Source organism: Oryctolagus cuniculus, chromosome 19 (assembly GCF_051225735.1).
Source record: "Oryctolagus cuniculus isolate XC-2025 breed Fujian yellow rabbit chromosome 19, ASM5122573v1, whole genome shotgun sequence".
NCBI lineage: Eukaryota > Metazoa > Chordata > Mammalia > Lagomorpha > Leporidae > Oryctolagus > Oryctolagus cuniculus.
Window position 1 is genome coordinate 5761356 of NC_142885.1, and position 17052 is coordinate 5778407.

General features: G+C 59.4%; 1 protein-coding gene across 2 annotated transcripts in view; it reads left to right on the forward strand.

The window, feature by feature from the left end:
• SDK1 (sidekick cell adhesion molecule 1) overlaps positions 1 to 17052 on the forward strand; it is a 982790-nt gene that overhangs the window by 921628 nt on the left and 44110 nt on the right. For both annotated transcript variants that reach the window (XM_070064289.2, XM_070064294.2), the window contains exons 33-35: positions 4605 to 4740; positions 5573 to 5632; positions 7820 to 7921. In XM_070064289.2, the coding sequence (XP_069920390.2) occupies positions 4605 to 4740; positions 5573 to 5632; positions 7820 to 7921 (298 nt within the window). The remainder of the gene's footprint in view (positions 1 to 4604; positions 4741 to 5572; positions 5633 to 7819; positions 7922 to 17052) is intronic.

Genomic DNA, 17052 nt, shown 5'->3' on the forward strand with positions numbered 1-17052 from the left:
TGACTGAGCACCTGCTGTGTCCCTGGCCCATCCCAGGCACTGTGTGGACTAGAGGAAGGAACAGTGCTCAGACACACCTCGCCATCTGGGGCGTGGTCTGAAAGTCAGGCACAGCCTGGTGCAAGCACTGTGGGTGTGAAGGGAAACCTGTGTTTGGGGGCCATCCAGTCAGACTCCTCCAGTCATGGCTCCATAGTGGAGGCTGAGCAACAGCCAAGCCCACACATGGGTGTGTGTGGGTGTGTGTGTGGGTGTGTAGGGGGAGCAGGGGTATCACAGAGTCACGGCTTGAATCCAGAACCTGAGCCTGGCAGGCCCTCCATGAACCCCCATTACACACAGCTGCCTGGCTGGCTCTGAGGGCCTCTGGAGCCTGGGCCCTCTCTCACGTGTCACACTAGGTGTGTCCCAAACACCGGAAGTAGAAACCAGAGTCCCATGTGGGAATCTTTGCACATCTCTACAATTCCCAAGCCCCGGGTCAGTGAACTCCATTGGCAAGAGAGGTGTCAACTGCACCTTTAAAACAACCATGCTCTGAGCGGTGGCCACCTGTGCCCCTCCCCAGGCCTGGGAGGCTCCTGTTGGGAGGAGGACAGCCTGCCCTGTAGGTGCCCTGGGAGTTCTGTGGACAACCTGGCCTGCTGGCAAATGCAGACACAGCAGGGGACCAGGAGGGGCTCTGGCCTCCCCTACTGCCTCTAAAGCAGAAATATCTGTGAGTGCAGGGTCAGTAACCCTGAGCACCCCCAACCCGCTCCCAGCCCCCAGAGTATGGTCACAGCTGCTGGAGACAGAGTGTGGCTGTCATTTACTCCTTAGTAAATGAGTTCGTTCTTCTTTTCCGAGCCTCCAGCTTCTTGCCTGTTCTATTTTGTTGGATTGAATCCAGTCCTCCCCGCCCCACCGGAGCGTCCCTTCTTCCTGCAAAATAAATTGCTACTGTCTGTAACCCCGTCCGCTGCAGGGGTACCTGCAGAGCTGGCCAGGAGCCCTGCAGTCCTCCCGCGGAGGTCCCAGTGCCTGAAGCGGCCACAGCCATCATCTGGGACGGAGAGGGAGGCTTTGAAGGTGGCCCTGGGCTGGAACTGCCAAGCCGGCACATATCAGAGACCCAGCTGCTGACCTGTGATCTGCCCTCTCGCCTCTCTCTCTCCTCACCTACTGGAGTCAGTCCAGGGCCTGGAAATGGACGCATGAGTGTCTCCTCACTGCCCAGGCCCCTGCACACGCTAGGGCAGGGTCCAGCATCTCTCAGCAGGACTGTCTGGTGTCACCTTGCAGACAGGAGCCGGAACCAGAAAGTGGGCTCCCCGGAGTCCAGCCACGTGCCGAGGGTTTCGAGCAGGGACACTGCTCTGTCTGTTGTCAAGGCCCAGGAATGCAAGGAAGGCTTGCTGTCCCTCGTTCAGTAAAGGCTCCTCACCTGGCATCTCCCAGGAGCCCTTGTTACCCAAATAGCAGAGCTGCAGGCACCAGGTGAGCGCACCCATGCTCTCAGTGGGCTTGGGAGAAGCCTCATCCTGGCCACTCTCCTGAGCTCCGCTTGAGGTCCTCCTCGGAGCACTCCCTCTGGGAAATGGCACAAGACCTGGCTGAGCCCTGGTCAGCCCTGGGAACTGTTCCCTAGTGTGTGACACAGGCCCTGGCTGAGCCCTGGGAACTGTTCCCTAGTGTGTGACACAGGCCCTGGCTGAGCCCTGGGAACTGTTCCCTAGTGTGTGACACAGGCCCTGGCTGAGCCCTGGACACTGTTCCCTAGTGTGTGACACAGGCCCTGATCCCGCACTGGGATCTGTTTCCTAGTGTGTGACACAGGCCCTGGCTGAGCCCTGGTCAGCCCTGGGAACTGTTCCCTAGTGTGTGACACAGGCCCTGGCTGAGCCCTGGACACTGTTCCCTAGTGTGTGACACAGGTCCTGATCCCGCACTGGGATCTGTTTCCTAGTGTGTGACACAGGCCCTGGGTGAGCCCTGGTCAGCCCTGGGAACTGTTTCCTAGTGTGTGACACAGGCCCTGGCTGAGCCCTGGTCAGCCCTGGGAACTGTTCCCTAGCTGATGTTCCCCCTGAACATGTCCTTCCATTCCCCTTCACGTGCTCCCAGCCTGTCTGCGGCCCCTCCTCCCTCATCTGAAGCCCCTGCCCCCATGAGGACAGCCACGTCTTTCCTCAGTGACTCATTTTCCTCCCTCTGAGGCCCTGCAGGGCCCTCCTCCCCCTCCCCAGCACAGGAGCCTCACAGCCTGGGAGCTCTCAGACTTGCAGAGCCCCACCCTGTTCCGCATTCACTCAAAGACTCTGCCCTGTGTCCATATCGGGTCGCTGGGTGGGCACACGGGCACAGCGACCTTTCTGGTAGCCTGAGCCCCACCCTCCTCACCACCAGGGGCTGCCTGCCCGCTTTCGGGAGCCCCCTCTGTGCAGTGACCTGGTGACATGCAGGACAAAAGCCTTGGAGTCTGGGGCTGACTCAGTCGGGAATCTCTGTGGCAAGCCCTCCCTCCTTCTGCCCCTGCTGCCCAGTGCAGATGGGGTGTGGAAGGTGCCCCCTTGGCCCTCACACACTCACTTTCCCACCGGCTGCCATCCTGGTTCTTTCAGAAGGGCTACAGTGTGGCAGTATTTGAAGTTTAAGTCTCCACTGCAGCCCATAAGGAAACCAGGCCCAGAGCTGAATAGCAAATAGCAGCACCCCATATGGGCATCCACGTGTGCTGTGAACATACATGATGCACACCATGCGTGGTTCCCGTCTCTGTCCCCACACATGTCAGGATACAGCTCTGCAACCGACTGCCCGGGCCTGGGCACACCCAGCCAGGAGATGCCCCGGCGAGTGCTGGCTCGATTCGTGTTTGTTTGACCAGCTCTGTTACCGTGAAGGCCTCCGACAACTATTCCCACCCGTAGGTCGTGCGGGGGGGCAAAGGGGTGGCCAGCCATGGTTGAATCTCAGAACAGCAACGGCGAGGCTCACCGTTAGCTGGGTGCCCTGTGTTTTTGCTGATGGAACCTGGTGGTTCCAGGAGGAAGAAAGCAGGAAACAAAAGAGTCCCTCTGGCGTCTGGGTCCCTGGGTTCTGGGTCAATGGCTGTGGCCTGGGAACACCCAGGTGTCCAGCAAGTGTGCCTAGCATGGCTGGGCCCAGAGGGGCTGGGCTGGAGGCTCCCCGTGCTGCTGGTGATGCCAGTAGAAGGAAAAGACAGAACAGAGAGGCCTCGCCAGCCCCCACTGTCCATTTGAGAGCTAAGGCAACTGGACACCCGGAAGCTCCATCCTGCCCTCGTCCACGGTGGGCAGCAGGAGAACCCGTGCAGCCTCTCTGCGAAGCTGGGGGGCACTGTGGGGGTGGCTGACTCAGATCTGTGGGGTCTGACTCCCCAGGCCAGGGGGAGGAGCGGCAGGCAGGCTGGCTGTGTGTTTGCGGAGTCCTCCTGAAATGCAGCATTAAGGCCTAGCAAGCCCCATAGCTTCCCTGTGAACCAGTGTGCATCTGCGGCGGGCTGTGTACCACGGTGCTCTTCCTGGGTAGGGGGCACCCCAAGACTTAGGAAGTGCCTGGAGATGGGCCGCACGGCGAGGGCCCTGGGGCTGCTGGAGTGACCTCTCACTTTTAAAAAACGTCCTGACTGTGCCTTGTCCATGCCTCAGGCCCACGTGCCAGTGCTGAGCGTGGCACATCGGCCCTCCCAGGCCTCGCTCTCTGCTGTTGTGTGGGGGAGTTCAGAGGGCAAAGCAGACCGTGTTCTGCAAATCTGGGGTCAGGAGCAGAGGAGTTCAATGAGGATGCCATCGCGTGCTTTTGGGGCCTGGGTTCAGAAACAGAAACGGAGGGCAAGGGTGGGGATGGCCAAGGCCTGGATGTCACAGTGCTGTGACAAAGTGTCACTCACGAGGCGGCTGGCCCCACAGCTGTGGCTGCACAGGCCTGCCGGGAGTCCCCGCTCCTTCGGCAGGCAGCCTGGTCTTGATGGGGGTCTGAGCCCTGCAGATCTGTGTAGACTGCAGCAAGAGCTGATGCTCCGTCCCCTCATCCACAGACCCTTTGGGCTCATTCCACTGGGTTCTCAACAGGGTGAGCGCATGGACTAGCGCCAGCCCGTCTCAAGCCAGTGCCCTCGGAGGTGCAGTGGGGATTCCCACCTTGGGTCTGATTTGGTGGAGTGGGATGACCTGGCACGTGGAGAGTCAGTGAGACCACCACAAGCCGGGCAGCCAGGGGATGGCCAGGGTGCGTCCAGCCAGCACAGGAGGTGGAGCTGGCCGTTTCCCACGTTCCCTCCATGTCCTGGGCTTACCTCCCAGGGGGTCACCTCCTCACCACCAGCGAGGGCCCTGCTATCCTGCCCCCGCCTTGGGGTCTTTTGCAGACTTGAGCCACACAGGGCCTGGACGTCCACGTTCCCCCCACACATATACCCTGGAGGGCGGAGGTGTGAGGACGGGCTCCATGGTGCAGATCTGTGCCTGGGAGGCTTCTCCGGCTCCTGCTCGCGAGTCTCACGCCTCCCCCTCTGTGTTGCTAACAAGCAAGACCTGGGGAGGTGAAGGAGGCCACGCTGGGGTGGAGGCCGCAGGCTGAGTCGTCCACTGTCTTTGCAGCCTCCACGGGACGAGTCCCTGAACGGCCTTCTCCAGGGCTACAGGATCTACTACCGGGAGCTCGAGTCCGAGGCGGGCTCAGGCCTTGAGGCCAAGACGCTCAAAAGCCCTTCCGCTTTGCGAGCCGAGCTCACAGGTGAGCACGTCCCCCATCCTGGCTCAGACCCCGTGCAGGTGTGAGGTGGGCAGCCGGGCAGGCCCTGGGGCCTTGTGCAGCCGGACGAGTACTCAAGGAGAAGCAGTGCTGCTGGCCTGGTGGCAATGGCTCCGGGGGACCCCTGCACCCCCACCCTTGTCTCAAGGACCCATCAGTCCAAGTGCAGGCTCTTCCTCTCTGTCGCAGTGCGTGACCTCAAGGTGGACCTGAGCCTCTTCCATCTCCAGGCTGGCCTGCTCTGGCTGCAGCACGCCTCACTCTCTCTGGGAAGGAGGCTGGAGGGTTTCGTTCCCTGATGTTCCCTTCAGACAGCCCCACAGAAAATGTACCTTGTCTCTCGACATCCTTGTGCTGGGACAGAGTCGGGGAGCAGCTCCAGGGAGAGCCCCTGTGCGGCTGCTGTCTTGCTCTCTGCCACCTCCGTGGTATCAGGAGGCCACCCTGCCTTCCGTGGTTAGCTCGTGCCCCCTTGGACCCCGACTGCACACGTGAGCTTCCTGAAGCTGACGGCCCTGCCTCCTGGGAAACCCATGTCCCTGTCCTCCCCCGCTGGCACGATGGCGTGCCAAGTACCTTCCATGTTCCATTCAGCCGGAGGCCAAACACATGCCCGCTGCCTCAGGTGGGGGTCTTGCTGCTTCAGGAAGAGGCTCGGGCACCCCTGGAGCTGGTAGGGAGCAGGCAGGTGGCGGCTCGGGCTTCACTGCCCGTGGAAGTGTGGCGCGGAGCCGAGCAGTTGGTTCCATGTGTCACCTGCAGCGGCTGTGTCCCTGTGTGCTAACTGTCTTTCTGCTTTGCTTACCCCTGATAGCCCAGAGCAGCTTCAAGACCGTGAACAGCAGCTCCACGTTAACAACGTATGAATTAACACGTAAGTGCACACTGCCTGCCTTGGAGGCCTCCTGACCACTTGCACCCATTGCCGATTGGCCCCCCAGTGGACCTGGGGAAACCACCTTGGAGTAATGACTCTCATTTCTGGAATTCTCCCTCTTGGTGTGCTAACCCAGTCACAGACGGGGAGCGGGGATTCAGGAAATGGGGGCTGGGACAACTTGCTGGCATGTGATCTTGGAGTCGGGGACAGGGAGGAAGTCCCATTGGGCACGACTGCCCCACTCACCTCAACGTTTTATTTTAACTGTCTTTTACTGTGCTAATGTAGTGTACTATTTTCGCCATCTTTACATACACAGTTCAGGGGCACCAAGCATACCAGCCACCCTCTATGTCCAGAACTGCATTTTCAAAGACTGGCACTCTGCTCCCATTAAGCACCAGCCCCTGGCAGCCAGCATCGTCCCCTCTGTGTCTGGGCTTGGCAACCCCAGGAATCTCATAGGAGGGAACTGTATGCTACTGAACATAGCATCCAAGGTCGTCGGTGTTGTAGCAGGTGCCAGACGGAATTCCCTGCCATTTGAGGGCTGAGTGGTGCTCTGTGTTGCTCATCCAACCATCCTCCCTTCAACTGTAATCGATTGTGTGGCTTCCCCTTTGCCTCTTGGCTGCAGAAGGTTCCCAGACCCAAGTGTGGGGCTTGGGAGCTCCCATAACAGGGTTCACTTCAGTGCAGCTCCCTTGCTGGATTAGGGAGTAGGTAGGGAAGGAGGAGGAGCCCTTTCTGAACCCCCATGCCCAGGTGTTCTTCACGCACCTTGTCAACAGCATCCCGTTCCATCTGCCTGCCACTCTTCGGGCAGCTAGCCCAGCCCAGGTGTGGCCAGACAGGTTCACACCAAGTCTGTGTCTGCCCCTGCTCTCCAAAGTGTTGCTTTGGCCATTGGCCCCCTTGCTCTCTCGCACACCCGTGACTCAACCCCTCACTCACTCGTGATCCCACAACACCAAGTGTCCACCCAGACGTCTCCTTGGCTGAGGAGCAAGTGGAGTCAGACCGCGGACCAGCTCAGTGCTCAGGGCTCCTGAGCCAGACCTCGCTCCGGCTTTTCCGTCCCGTGTAATGAAAATGAAAGGGGACAGTCTCTTCCACACCCCCACTCATGGGTGATGGGCACCCAGGACTCAGCAGCCACATGGGTCCCGGGGTAAGACTTACAAGCTCACAGCCACTGCGAGCTGCTTGTAAGACAGCATAACCAAAAAATAAAAAATACAAAAAATTTTTAAAAAGCCGGCGCCGCGGCCCACTAGGCTAATCCTCCGCCTGTGGCGCCAGCACCCCGGGTTCTAGTCCCGGTTGGGGCGCCGGGTTCTAGTCCCGGTTGCTCCTCTCCCATTCCAGCTCTCTGCTGTGGCCCGGGAAGGCAGTGGAGGATGGCCCAAGTGCTTGGGCCCTGCACCTGCATGGGAGACCAGGAGAAGCACCTGGCTCCTGGCTTCGGATCAATGCAGCGCGTGGGCCATAGTGGCCATTTGGGGGGTGAACCAACAGAGAAAGGAAGACCTTTCTCTCTGTTTCTCTCTCTCTCTCTCTCACTAACTCTACTTGTCAACAAATAAATAAATAAATAAAAAAGACAGCATAGCCCTGGAGGGACCCAGAGTAGGACAGGCCGGACCCCAGTCAGCCACGTGGGCGGAGCTATGCACATGTTCCTTGGAAGCAAGAGGACAGGACCTTGGCATTCGATTCTCTGAGCTCCGCTGAGCTCATGGCAGCTGGGAGGTAGATGTGAAGGCTGAGGCTGGTCGGCGTCCCCGCCAGCACCCAGCCTCAGACACACAGCTGTGTTAGCCTGGAGTGGACGCTCCCAGTTCTCTGGCCACGCCTCTCACTGCAGACCTCGGCCTGACCCGGGCGGTCCCCACCCCTTTTCACAGTCATCGAAAGATCAGAGGCTTTACAAGTGAGAGTCACTCAAGTCTTTTGTTTTTCTTAAATTTGTTTTAAATGCTTCGCCATGGCAGGGTGCTCGGGTCACACCCAGGAGAAGCATCAAGTGGCGTGGGGTGTTGGCAGTAGGTGTGGGTGCATCTCCCAGAGAAAAGCCTGCCCCCCTCCCCGCCTCTCCTTCCTTGTGGCTCACGGAGGGGACGTTGTAGGAAGGACGGCAGCCCTGGAGCAAGCTGACCCCAGTCTCCCTGAACTTTGCAGATCTGAAGAAGTACAGGCGCTATGAAGTGATCATGACCGCCTATAACATCATCGGCGAGAGCCCAGCCAGCGCACCTGTGGAGGTCTTTGTCGGCGAGGCCGGTAAGCTCTGAGTGCCCCTAACCCCACGGCCGGTGAGGGCCACAGCCATGGGCATAGCCAAGAGCTCTGTGGCCAAGCGTCTCAGCCATCAAGCAGTGTCCTCCCGTCCTGAATGTGTTTGGAGTCAAACCCATGGCTAGAGGTTTGGCTCGGCGCAGAGCTGAGTGACGACCACTCCTGTTCGTTGTGACTTTGCCCTACAGGGGTGATGTCGGGAGGAGCCAGGTGTGGGGGAGCAGAGGCCGCAGTGTCTGAAGGGGCGGGCGGTTGGGTCTCAGCTCCCGGCTGTCCCTTGCCAGGCTTCGCCGTGGCCCAGTGACTGGGTTCACCTGATGTCCGGCAACAGCCTGCTCCCAGGTCTCCGAAAGCCACGTGATGATGGCTTTTGCCCCTGTGAGAGAAGTTTGATCCAAGGACCTGTCCCCTCTGAGGGGTGAATGTCCCTATAGTGAGATGTGATGTCAAGTGTTAGGTCCAGCGCACTTCCTCCTCCTCCTCCCCAGTGTGCTCAGGAAATGAGAGCCACCCCTGCCTCTGGCCGCAGGGGTCCTGCCCCGAGAGGACCCCCCACCCCCGACAGATTTAAAGACTTCCTGCAGCTTAGCATAGTGCCTGGTGCCTCTGCTCAGATCTGCTGATGTGGATTCCGGAAGGTGGTACCTCGGCCCTGAGTGACAGTGGAGACCCCGCCCTGCAGGAGATGCCAGGGGCGGGGGGAGGGGCGGTGCTGGACCAGGGGCTAGGAACGCATCAGGTGACCTTGCAGTTTGGAGGGGTAATTGTTATTAACCAGTCGAGTTCCAAAGATCTGCCGTGGCAGTCCCCCGCCCCCCACCCCGCCCCGAATGGCCCATCAATTTGCATACAGGTGAGGACAGCAGCAGCGTACGTCATTTCCGCCTTTCTTTGCATGGAAATGTGTCCAGAGGGGTTGTCCAGAGCATTGGCAGTGGGGGCCGGGCGTTCCAGTAGGGATGGGCCTGGCCACAGAGGAGCCACGTGAGGCACAGGAGAGGCACAGGCTGGGGAGGGGACATCACAAGTTGCCATCGCTGAGGTCCCTGAATATGACAGATGATGTCATCTGTGCCTGGACCAGGTGGATGAGATCTGAGGTGGGAGGATTCCCAGAGGAGAGCAGGGCACTGCCGAGTGTCCGCTGTGACACTGATGGGCAGTTTGCCCAAGAGGCCAGAACTCTTCCTGGGCAGAGGTGCAGACCGTGTGTGTGAGTGCCCAGTGGCGTCTCCAGGCCCGGCGCTGTGTCCCCCAGTGCCCTGGTGCTGTGGAGATATGAAGGACCCCGTGTCCAGCCCTCAGACCTTCCCTGTTTCTGGACAGACCCCTGCTTTCAGGATAGGACTGTGCACCAGCCCTGGGCCCAGGCCGCCTGCCCACCCTGCTGTGTGTCCCGTCCTCATGAGCCTGGCCTCTGCACCTGCACATGCTGTGTCTGCAGGAATCATGCCTGTGGCTGGGAAGACTCCCAGGCCCCCGTGGAGACAGCTTCCATGATAGCCCCTCCTGGATCCCCCGTCTTGTCTCCCGGGACAGACTGGGTGCTCCTCCCTGTGTTTCTGAACACACTGTGCACACAGCACTTTGCACTTTGCTCTGTGGGCTGCTCTGGTCTCCTGCTGTCAGTAGGGCAGCAGCACCTTCTGGTTCAGCCCAGAAGCTGGGTGCTTAGTAGGTCAGCAGGGGCCCTGGGATTTGAAGGCAGGAGAGGGGAGAGGAAGAGAGAGCACACCTGAGTGGAAAGGAAAGGAATAGGGTAGCGTTGCCCAGGACACAGGCGCCAGCGCCCAGGAGTACCCGACAGTGACACCAGGCTCCCGTCTAGACCAGTGACACTGTGACCCCAGGGCTCCCTTCTAGCCAAGGGCCGTGAGCTCAGGGAATGGAGCTGCCCCCAGAGCCCAGGAGGTCAGGAGGGCGGAGGGAGGCTCCTGTTAGAAGGGGCTGAGCCCCGTGGCTGGCAGCTGTCCCCCGTTCAATCCCCAGGGGCTCTGAACACAGGAGGGCTTCAGACAAACAGGGCAGAGCTGAGCAGAGCTGCCCACCTCCCAGGAAAGCCCAAGGCCTCCGTTCAGGTTCTTGACGCACATGGACCACACCGGTCCGGCCCCACACGGGTGCGGACAGTTGATGGCAGGCAGGGTCCTGGAGGCAGACACGTGAGCCCCAAGTGGGAGGTGGCGGGGCCTGCTCTGCCTGAGCGGGGACCCCACACACCCTCTTCTCTGCTTTTTTTTTTAATCTCTAGGGTGGGTTCTCTCGAGCTCCAGTCAGAGGCAGCTGTCTCCTCCCCCAGAAAAGGGGGCCTTGTCCCTTTGGATGCACCTGTGGCCTCGTGGTCTCTGCACCCCAAGTGCGTTCCTGAGCCCCCTCCCGCCGGCTGAGCAGCCCTTCTCCCCACCCTATCCTGGCTGCTGCTTTCTCCCATTGTAAATCCTTCCTGTTTGTTTGGGAAAGATTTGTCTCCCCACTGTCTCACATACGATTCAGTGCCAGGGATGATTCGGGGTCATTCAGAAGATAAACTGAGTCACTCTGCACGTGTAAGGATGAGCAACAGCCGTTTACAAAGTGGGCAGCAGAGGGGCCTCCAGTGTGCCATGGAGCCAGGCAAAGAGAACTGGCTTTGGAGTCCCCTGTGGCTCATGACTGGCTAAGCCTGGTTCATTTTTCATGAACATAAGTGCTTACAAGACGGAGCCCAGGTTACCTGGCGTCTGTGTTTGCAAGTCTCACAAGGCCAAGCGTCCTGCACGGCCGATCCGGCCCTGTGTGCTCAGGGGATCTCCGGCCCGTCTCTGCTTTGTCTCATTTTGATGGATGCCATGTTTTCAGTAGATTTTTAAGAGCTCCTTATGTGTCAGGGATATCACGTTTGATCTCATTTGGGGCAAATAGTTTTCCGTTTCTGGTGCTTGTCTAATTTTATTGTGTTTAAACAGTATGGTCCAACTTCTACACCTGCTTCATCTCCACTTCCCATCAGAAACTCGGCAAATACCCAGATTTCCTTCTGGGTTTTGGGGCTTCATTTTTTTCCGTTTGACTCTGTAAACCAGCTGAGGTTTTGGTACCACGGTGAAAGGTGGGCTTCTAAGTAGATCATTTGCTTCCAGGAGACACCCCCACCCCGACCCCGGTACTGGCTATTGATTGATTCTGCCTTTGTGACGTGTCTTGGTCCCATTTGAGACCCCTGGACATAGCCAGGTGTGAGTGAGTGCTTTCCTTAGCTCTGCAGGTACCTCTCCTAGTGCCTGGGCACCACTGCAGCCCTGCCCACACACCACTGGGTACACGTGCACCCTGTTTCCCAGAGCTGTGGTGGTCTTGCCTGATTCCCAGATGCCTCAGCCGGTCTGGGAACTTCACAGCAGGTTCACTTGAGGCTGTGATGGGAAGTTCATTAAGTACGCGTGAGTGGACGTGGGCCTTCCCGGCATTCTCATCCTACCCATAGCTCCTCTCCTGGACTGGGCCTGTCTTTCCTTTCCCTGGCGGGACTGGCAGTGCCCTCGGCATGAATCTTGCCCGTTACCGACTGGGTCATCCTCGCATTGCACTGTGGTCGCTGCTGTGGACCCAGGTATTGTCCAGATGTGTCCGCTCCCCACGCACAGCCGACCACAGCCGCGGGCTGAGACTGACCTCACTACTGAGGCACAGGTGGTGTTACGCGCAGCCGGAAAGAACGGCAGCTCTCTCGGTTCTCTGGAAAAGGGAGTCCAGACCTGCCTCATCCCTGCATCTGCTGGAGCAGCTGCCAATGCCAGGGCAGCGGCCTGGCCTCCAGCAGCCCAGCCCAGCTTGCACCCGGAAGGAAACCTGGGCACGTGAGTTCAGGAGTGGTGCCCACTCAAGGCTGTGGGTGGGGCTGGAGCGTTGGTGTGTGCGCTGCTTTGGGAGTCAGCCGCGTCCTGAAAACACGGCTTTGCTGTTCCTTTCACTGGCAGACTGTGGGGGTTATCTTTCTTGTAAATTCTCCAAGTCTCTAATAACTCTCGGTTGGGACCGGAGGAAAACAGCCAAGGCCCCCGCTGTGGTTGCTGCCCCTGGTGACGGAGGAAGCCAGCCCCAGCCCCAAGGCAGCGGAATGAAGAGGACCCAGGGCCGTGCTCCTCGGGTAGTGGGCGTGGCCGTCCACGTCTCAGGGCCACGGTGTCTGGTCACTGCCACTCTGCAGGAGCGCGAAGCAGTAACCCCTCCCATCCCGGGGGCCCCAGGCCCTGTGCTGATGCAGTGGGTAGGGAGACGCAGCCTTGCGTGTGGACTCTTGGGAACAATTCGCATCACGGTTACCAGCAAGAATCCGTGTCTCCGCGTCACGGGGGAGTTGCCAGCCTGCGTCCTGAGTCTACGGGCACAGGGCTCCGCAGGCTCCTTCCCACCTCTGGGGCTGCAGCTGCAGTGTTGTCTCCTCGACGCACAGCCACATCTGTGGAGCCCTTGCTGGGGTTCTGGCTGGCAGTCTCCTGGGCCGGGAGAGCCTTGGACAGGGCTGTGTCCAGGGCTGCCGTGCCCCCAGCGCAGGTGTGCAGACAGTGTTGGTGAGGAGGGGGCCTGCTCACCCCTCACCACACAGGGGGACCTGCACGGCACCCCGCTGGCCCTCTGCTGCCGCCTCCGGCCCTCTCCAGCTTGGGGGACCCCAGGGCGCCCCCGACGAGGCCCACACGGGCAGTGAGACAGTGAGCCCGATGGCCCTGCCAAGTGGGAAGGCACCTTAAACAGGGGGGCAGATGAGGAGGACAGGTCACTTCCAGGACCCAGCCCCAAACACAGAGTCAGACACAGCCCTGGGAGGCAGCGAGGGAGAGAAGGGGCCGCGAGAGCCGGTGAAGCGGAAGTCCAGGCCCTGTAGCAGGGGGGCTTCCGGAAACCCCTGGGGCCACGTCTTCACCCCTCCCCGTATCCGCTGGAGTGACCCTTCCTAAATGCCAGCCTCGTCTCCCACTCCCGGTTCTCCTCCCCCAGGACGCCCGTGGTTTAGCGGGGAGATCAGACCCTCTGCTGAGAGCGGTGCCCCTCGCCTGCAGCCCGTGGCAGTTCGTGCCTGTGCTTCCCCTGCCGTGTGGGTTAGCACCTTTCCTGGCAGAGCAGGGCCCGGAAACGCTGGTGGATGCAGTAGATTATTAACAACTTTATTTCCATAACCACTCCCTGGAGAAAGGTCGTGGAGAGAATCCTGCTGCCTAATACAGCTCCCAGGATCCGATGCTGGATGCTCGGAAGACCCCGTGGTTCTCCACCTGCTTGGGACCCTGCTGGGTGCCTGCAGGGACCGAGGGAAGCCACCGAGGCACGGGCTTTGCCCTGGAGGAGCCCCGAGTCCTGGGAGAAGGGGGACGGCCTGGCCTGGGGCCCTCAGGAGTCCAGTCTTAGAGGGCTTGGGGCCTTCAGTGCGTTCTGGAGCCCAGGGTAGCCTGGAGTGGAGCTGAAGTAGAGCTTGACGGGATGAGGAGAAACTGGGCCAGCCGCATGGGGCGCCTCCTTGGACTTGTGTCCCACAGGCAGGCGGTGTTCATCTCCACCTGCTGGGTCCCTGGGAGCGGCTGGTGGAGCGGTGAACCTGAGAGCACTCTGACTCGGGTCATGGGCCAGCCTCAGGCTGTCCCCGGCACTGGCCTCGCTCTTGTCCTCCTCCCCTTCTGTTGCTAGCGTACAGTGAGGGAACGCAGGGATGCGTGTGTACGTGGACGCTGGCACCACCCGGCTCAGCCCAGGGCCCCGTCTCGCTCTGTTGCCTGCTCCTGTTTCCCCTCCGCTCAGCTGATTTTGAAGCAGTTCTGAGAATCATATCCGTTTCTGAAAACCTCATGACATTTCATTCCAAAGTATTTTCAGTTTGTATCCTTGTGCGAACACTCTAAAATACAGGAGCACAAAGTCGTGATCTCACCTAGAAAAATCAATAGCTAACCTGCACACCATCCCATACCTGGTCAGCATTCGGATTCCCGGGAATCACCTCCTCTTCCAGTCCCCACTCCTCTCCTCTGTGCCAGGCTCCGCTGCAGCCCCTGTGCCCCGGGACAACGTCAGCGAACAGCGGGCCCCTGGGCTCCATAAACGACCAGCGAAGCAGCCCACAGGCCAGGCCTCCCTCCCTCCCTCCTCACAGCAGTGTCTGCACATGTGTCCCAGAGGCCACATCTAGCCCTTTGCCTGTGTTTCTAAATAAAGTTTTATTGGAACACAGCCACAGCTTCGTCTGTACAGGCTTAGACAGTGAATTCTTGAGCTGCTTTTCCCACAGAAGGGCAGCGCTGAGTGGCTGTGACAGAGGCGCCTGGCCTTCAAAGCCAGGCCTGTCTGTTTCTTTTTTTGTTTTGTTTTTTGTTTTTGACAGGCAGAGTGGACACTGAGAGAGAGAGAGAGAGAGAGAGAGAGAGAGAGAGAGAGAGAGAGAAAGGTCTTCCTTTGCTGTTTGGTTTACCCTCCAATGGCCACCGCGGCTGGCGCACCGTGCTGATCCGATGGCAGGAGCCAGGTGCTTCTCCTGGTCTCCCATGGGGTGCAGGGCCCAAGCACTTGGGCCATCCTCCACTGCACTCCCTGGCCACAGCAGAGAGCTGGCCTGGAAGAGGGGCAACCGGGACAGAATCCGGCGCCCTGACCGGGACTAGAACCCGGTGTGCCGGCGCCGCAAGGCGGAGGATTAGCCTAGTGAGCCGCGGCGCCGGCTTGGCCTGTCTGTTTCTAAAAACCGTTTGCCAGCTCCAGGCAGCTCTGGGGTAGAATGGGGGGACCTAGTCCCCCAAGCCTCAGTTTCCCAACTTGTGAAACAAGTCGGGCGTTTCTCCCGCGGCGTGGGTTTGGCGAGCACATGCTGCAGATGTGTGTGACTGGGGCTGAGAGGCGCTGAGCGGTGCAGGTGCACGGTGGGGTGTAACTCAGGCACGAGCTGTCCCTGCTGTGATGTGTGCGAGGGAACAAGGAGAAAGCGGTTGCCTGTGGAGTAGCTGGGTTTCAGAGTGGCTTGCTCACTCTGCACATCCTCACGGTGGGTGGCACCAGTGATCAAGCCGTGAGAAAGTCAGGCCCCGTGCTCCGTGGACGGGAAAGCGAAAATCCTCCCAGGCACTGAGCGTGCCCGGCGTGTGAGGGAACAGAGCCCGCCGCCAACGTGGAAATGCCTGCGGGAGGAATGCCTTGCTGGTGACGAGCTGACACTCTGCCTCCGCCTTCGCCTCCCCTTGAAACAGCTCTTCTCGAAACCACTCACTTCTGAGGCCAGCAGCCGCCACGCACTCACACCAGGCTGTGGGGACGGCATCCACGCCACTGTCCGCACGCCCGGGGAGTGCCCAGCCTTGGTCCACACCCCCGCGTGCTCTCCTCATCACATCCTGGGCTCTGTTCGTGGGGTGCCTGGCATCAGAGCCACCCAGAGAAAGCCCTGCGCAGCTCTCATTCTGGAGTTCTCGCCAGCGCATCTGCTGGTCAGAGGGCAGGAGTGTGTCTCAGAGCTCCTGCGTGGACTTGACAGTGCCACGCCCAGGGCTGGCGTGGACTTGACAGTGCCACGCCCAGGGCCGGCTGTGGCCAGAACCTGACGCCCACCCCGAGGTGTTGGGTGTGCCCCACATATATCGGTACAGGGTTAGGGGAGCCCAGCGAAATGCTTGGAAGAGTCAGCTGGCTGTGGATAGCGCCCTGGGCGTCTCCTGTGGCGCTGTGTGCACCTCTCATAAGGAATCCTCGTGTGTCAGCCCCCGCCAAGCTAAACAGCACTGCTCCCTCCCACAGCCCTGCACGTTTCTGCAGCAATAGGGGTTTCAGGTTGCGAGAAGAGGGATCCACGTCCCTCCTCTGTGTATGGGTTTACAGAATGTGGTGTCCTCCCTTGGAATTGTCTGTCGTAACCTTTTTTTTAAAGATTTATTTTATTTATTTGTAAGTCAGAATTACAGAGAGAAGGGAGAGAAGGAGAGAGCAGAGACAGAGAGATACCTTAAGATCTTCCACCCACTGATTCACACCCCAGATGGCCAAAATGGCCAGGACTGGGCCAGGCCAAAGCCAGGCGCCAGGAGCTTCCGCAGGTCTCCCAGTGGGTGCAGGGGCCCAAGCACTAGGGCCATCCTCCACTGCTTTGCTGATGCTGCAGACAATGGCCTGACCCATAGTGCCGGCCCCTATCATAAGCTTTGTAAAACATTAGTGGGTAGCATTAACTGAAACACTCTCCAAGTCCTGCCTTCCTGAAGTGTAGGGGGCTGACTGACGCTGGGGGCCACCTGGGGAGGGCTGGGCCTTGGACTTCCTGTTCAGCAGCGCATGATTCAGGTGTCTTTGAACTTGGGTGCGTGCTCAGAGGCCCCGGCTTCTCGTTTCCCGGCTCAGCTACGAGGCCCCTGGTCTGCTTGCCAGCTCTCTCGCATTGCGCCCTTGCCCTCTGTGTCCAGTCTGTCTGTCCTCTGCTGCTTAAGGCAGTGCCACCTGTCTAAGCCTTCACACACCAAGAAGGCAAAACGAGGGCGCAGATTTCCCTGCTTGGGGGAACAAATGTGTCTGCAAAATTTGCCAATCAGATCAATGAAATTAGAGGATTCTGTTTCCTGTACACCTAACAGGAAGTCAGAGAAAGTGTGTGATCAGGAAAAGATGTAATTAAAACCGATGAGAGTATAACTTGTCAAATTATATAAAGAAACACAATATTAAAACTTCAACAGTGAGTCTCAGATTATCAGTTAGGAACTTACATTACCCAAGTAATAAATCACCAAGTGACACAAACTGTAAGGAGAAACCTAGGGTAGCCTGACAGGGCCTAACAGACCCTGCACTAGCAACGGCAGGTGCACTGTGGCCTGGGGTGGCCCTAGCAACGGCAGGTGCACTGTGGCATAGGATGGCCCTAGCGACAGCAGGTGCACTATGGCCGAGGGTGGCCCTAGCAATGGCAGGTGCCTTGTGACCTGTGGTGGCCCTAGCAACGGCAGGTACACTGTGGCCTAGGGTGGCCCTAGCAATGGCAGGTGCACTGTGACTTAGGGTGACCCTAGCAACGGCAGGTGCACTGTGACCTGGGGTGGCCCTAGCGTCAGCAGGTGCCACTGTGGCATAGGGGTGGCCCTAGCGACAGCAGGTGCACTGTGGCCGAGGGT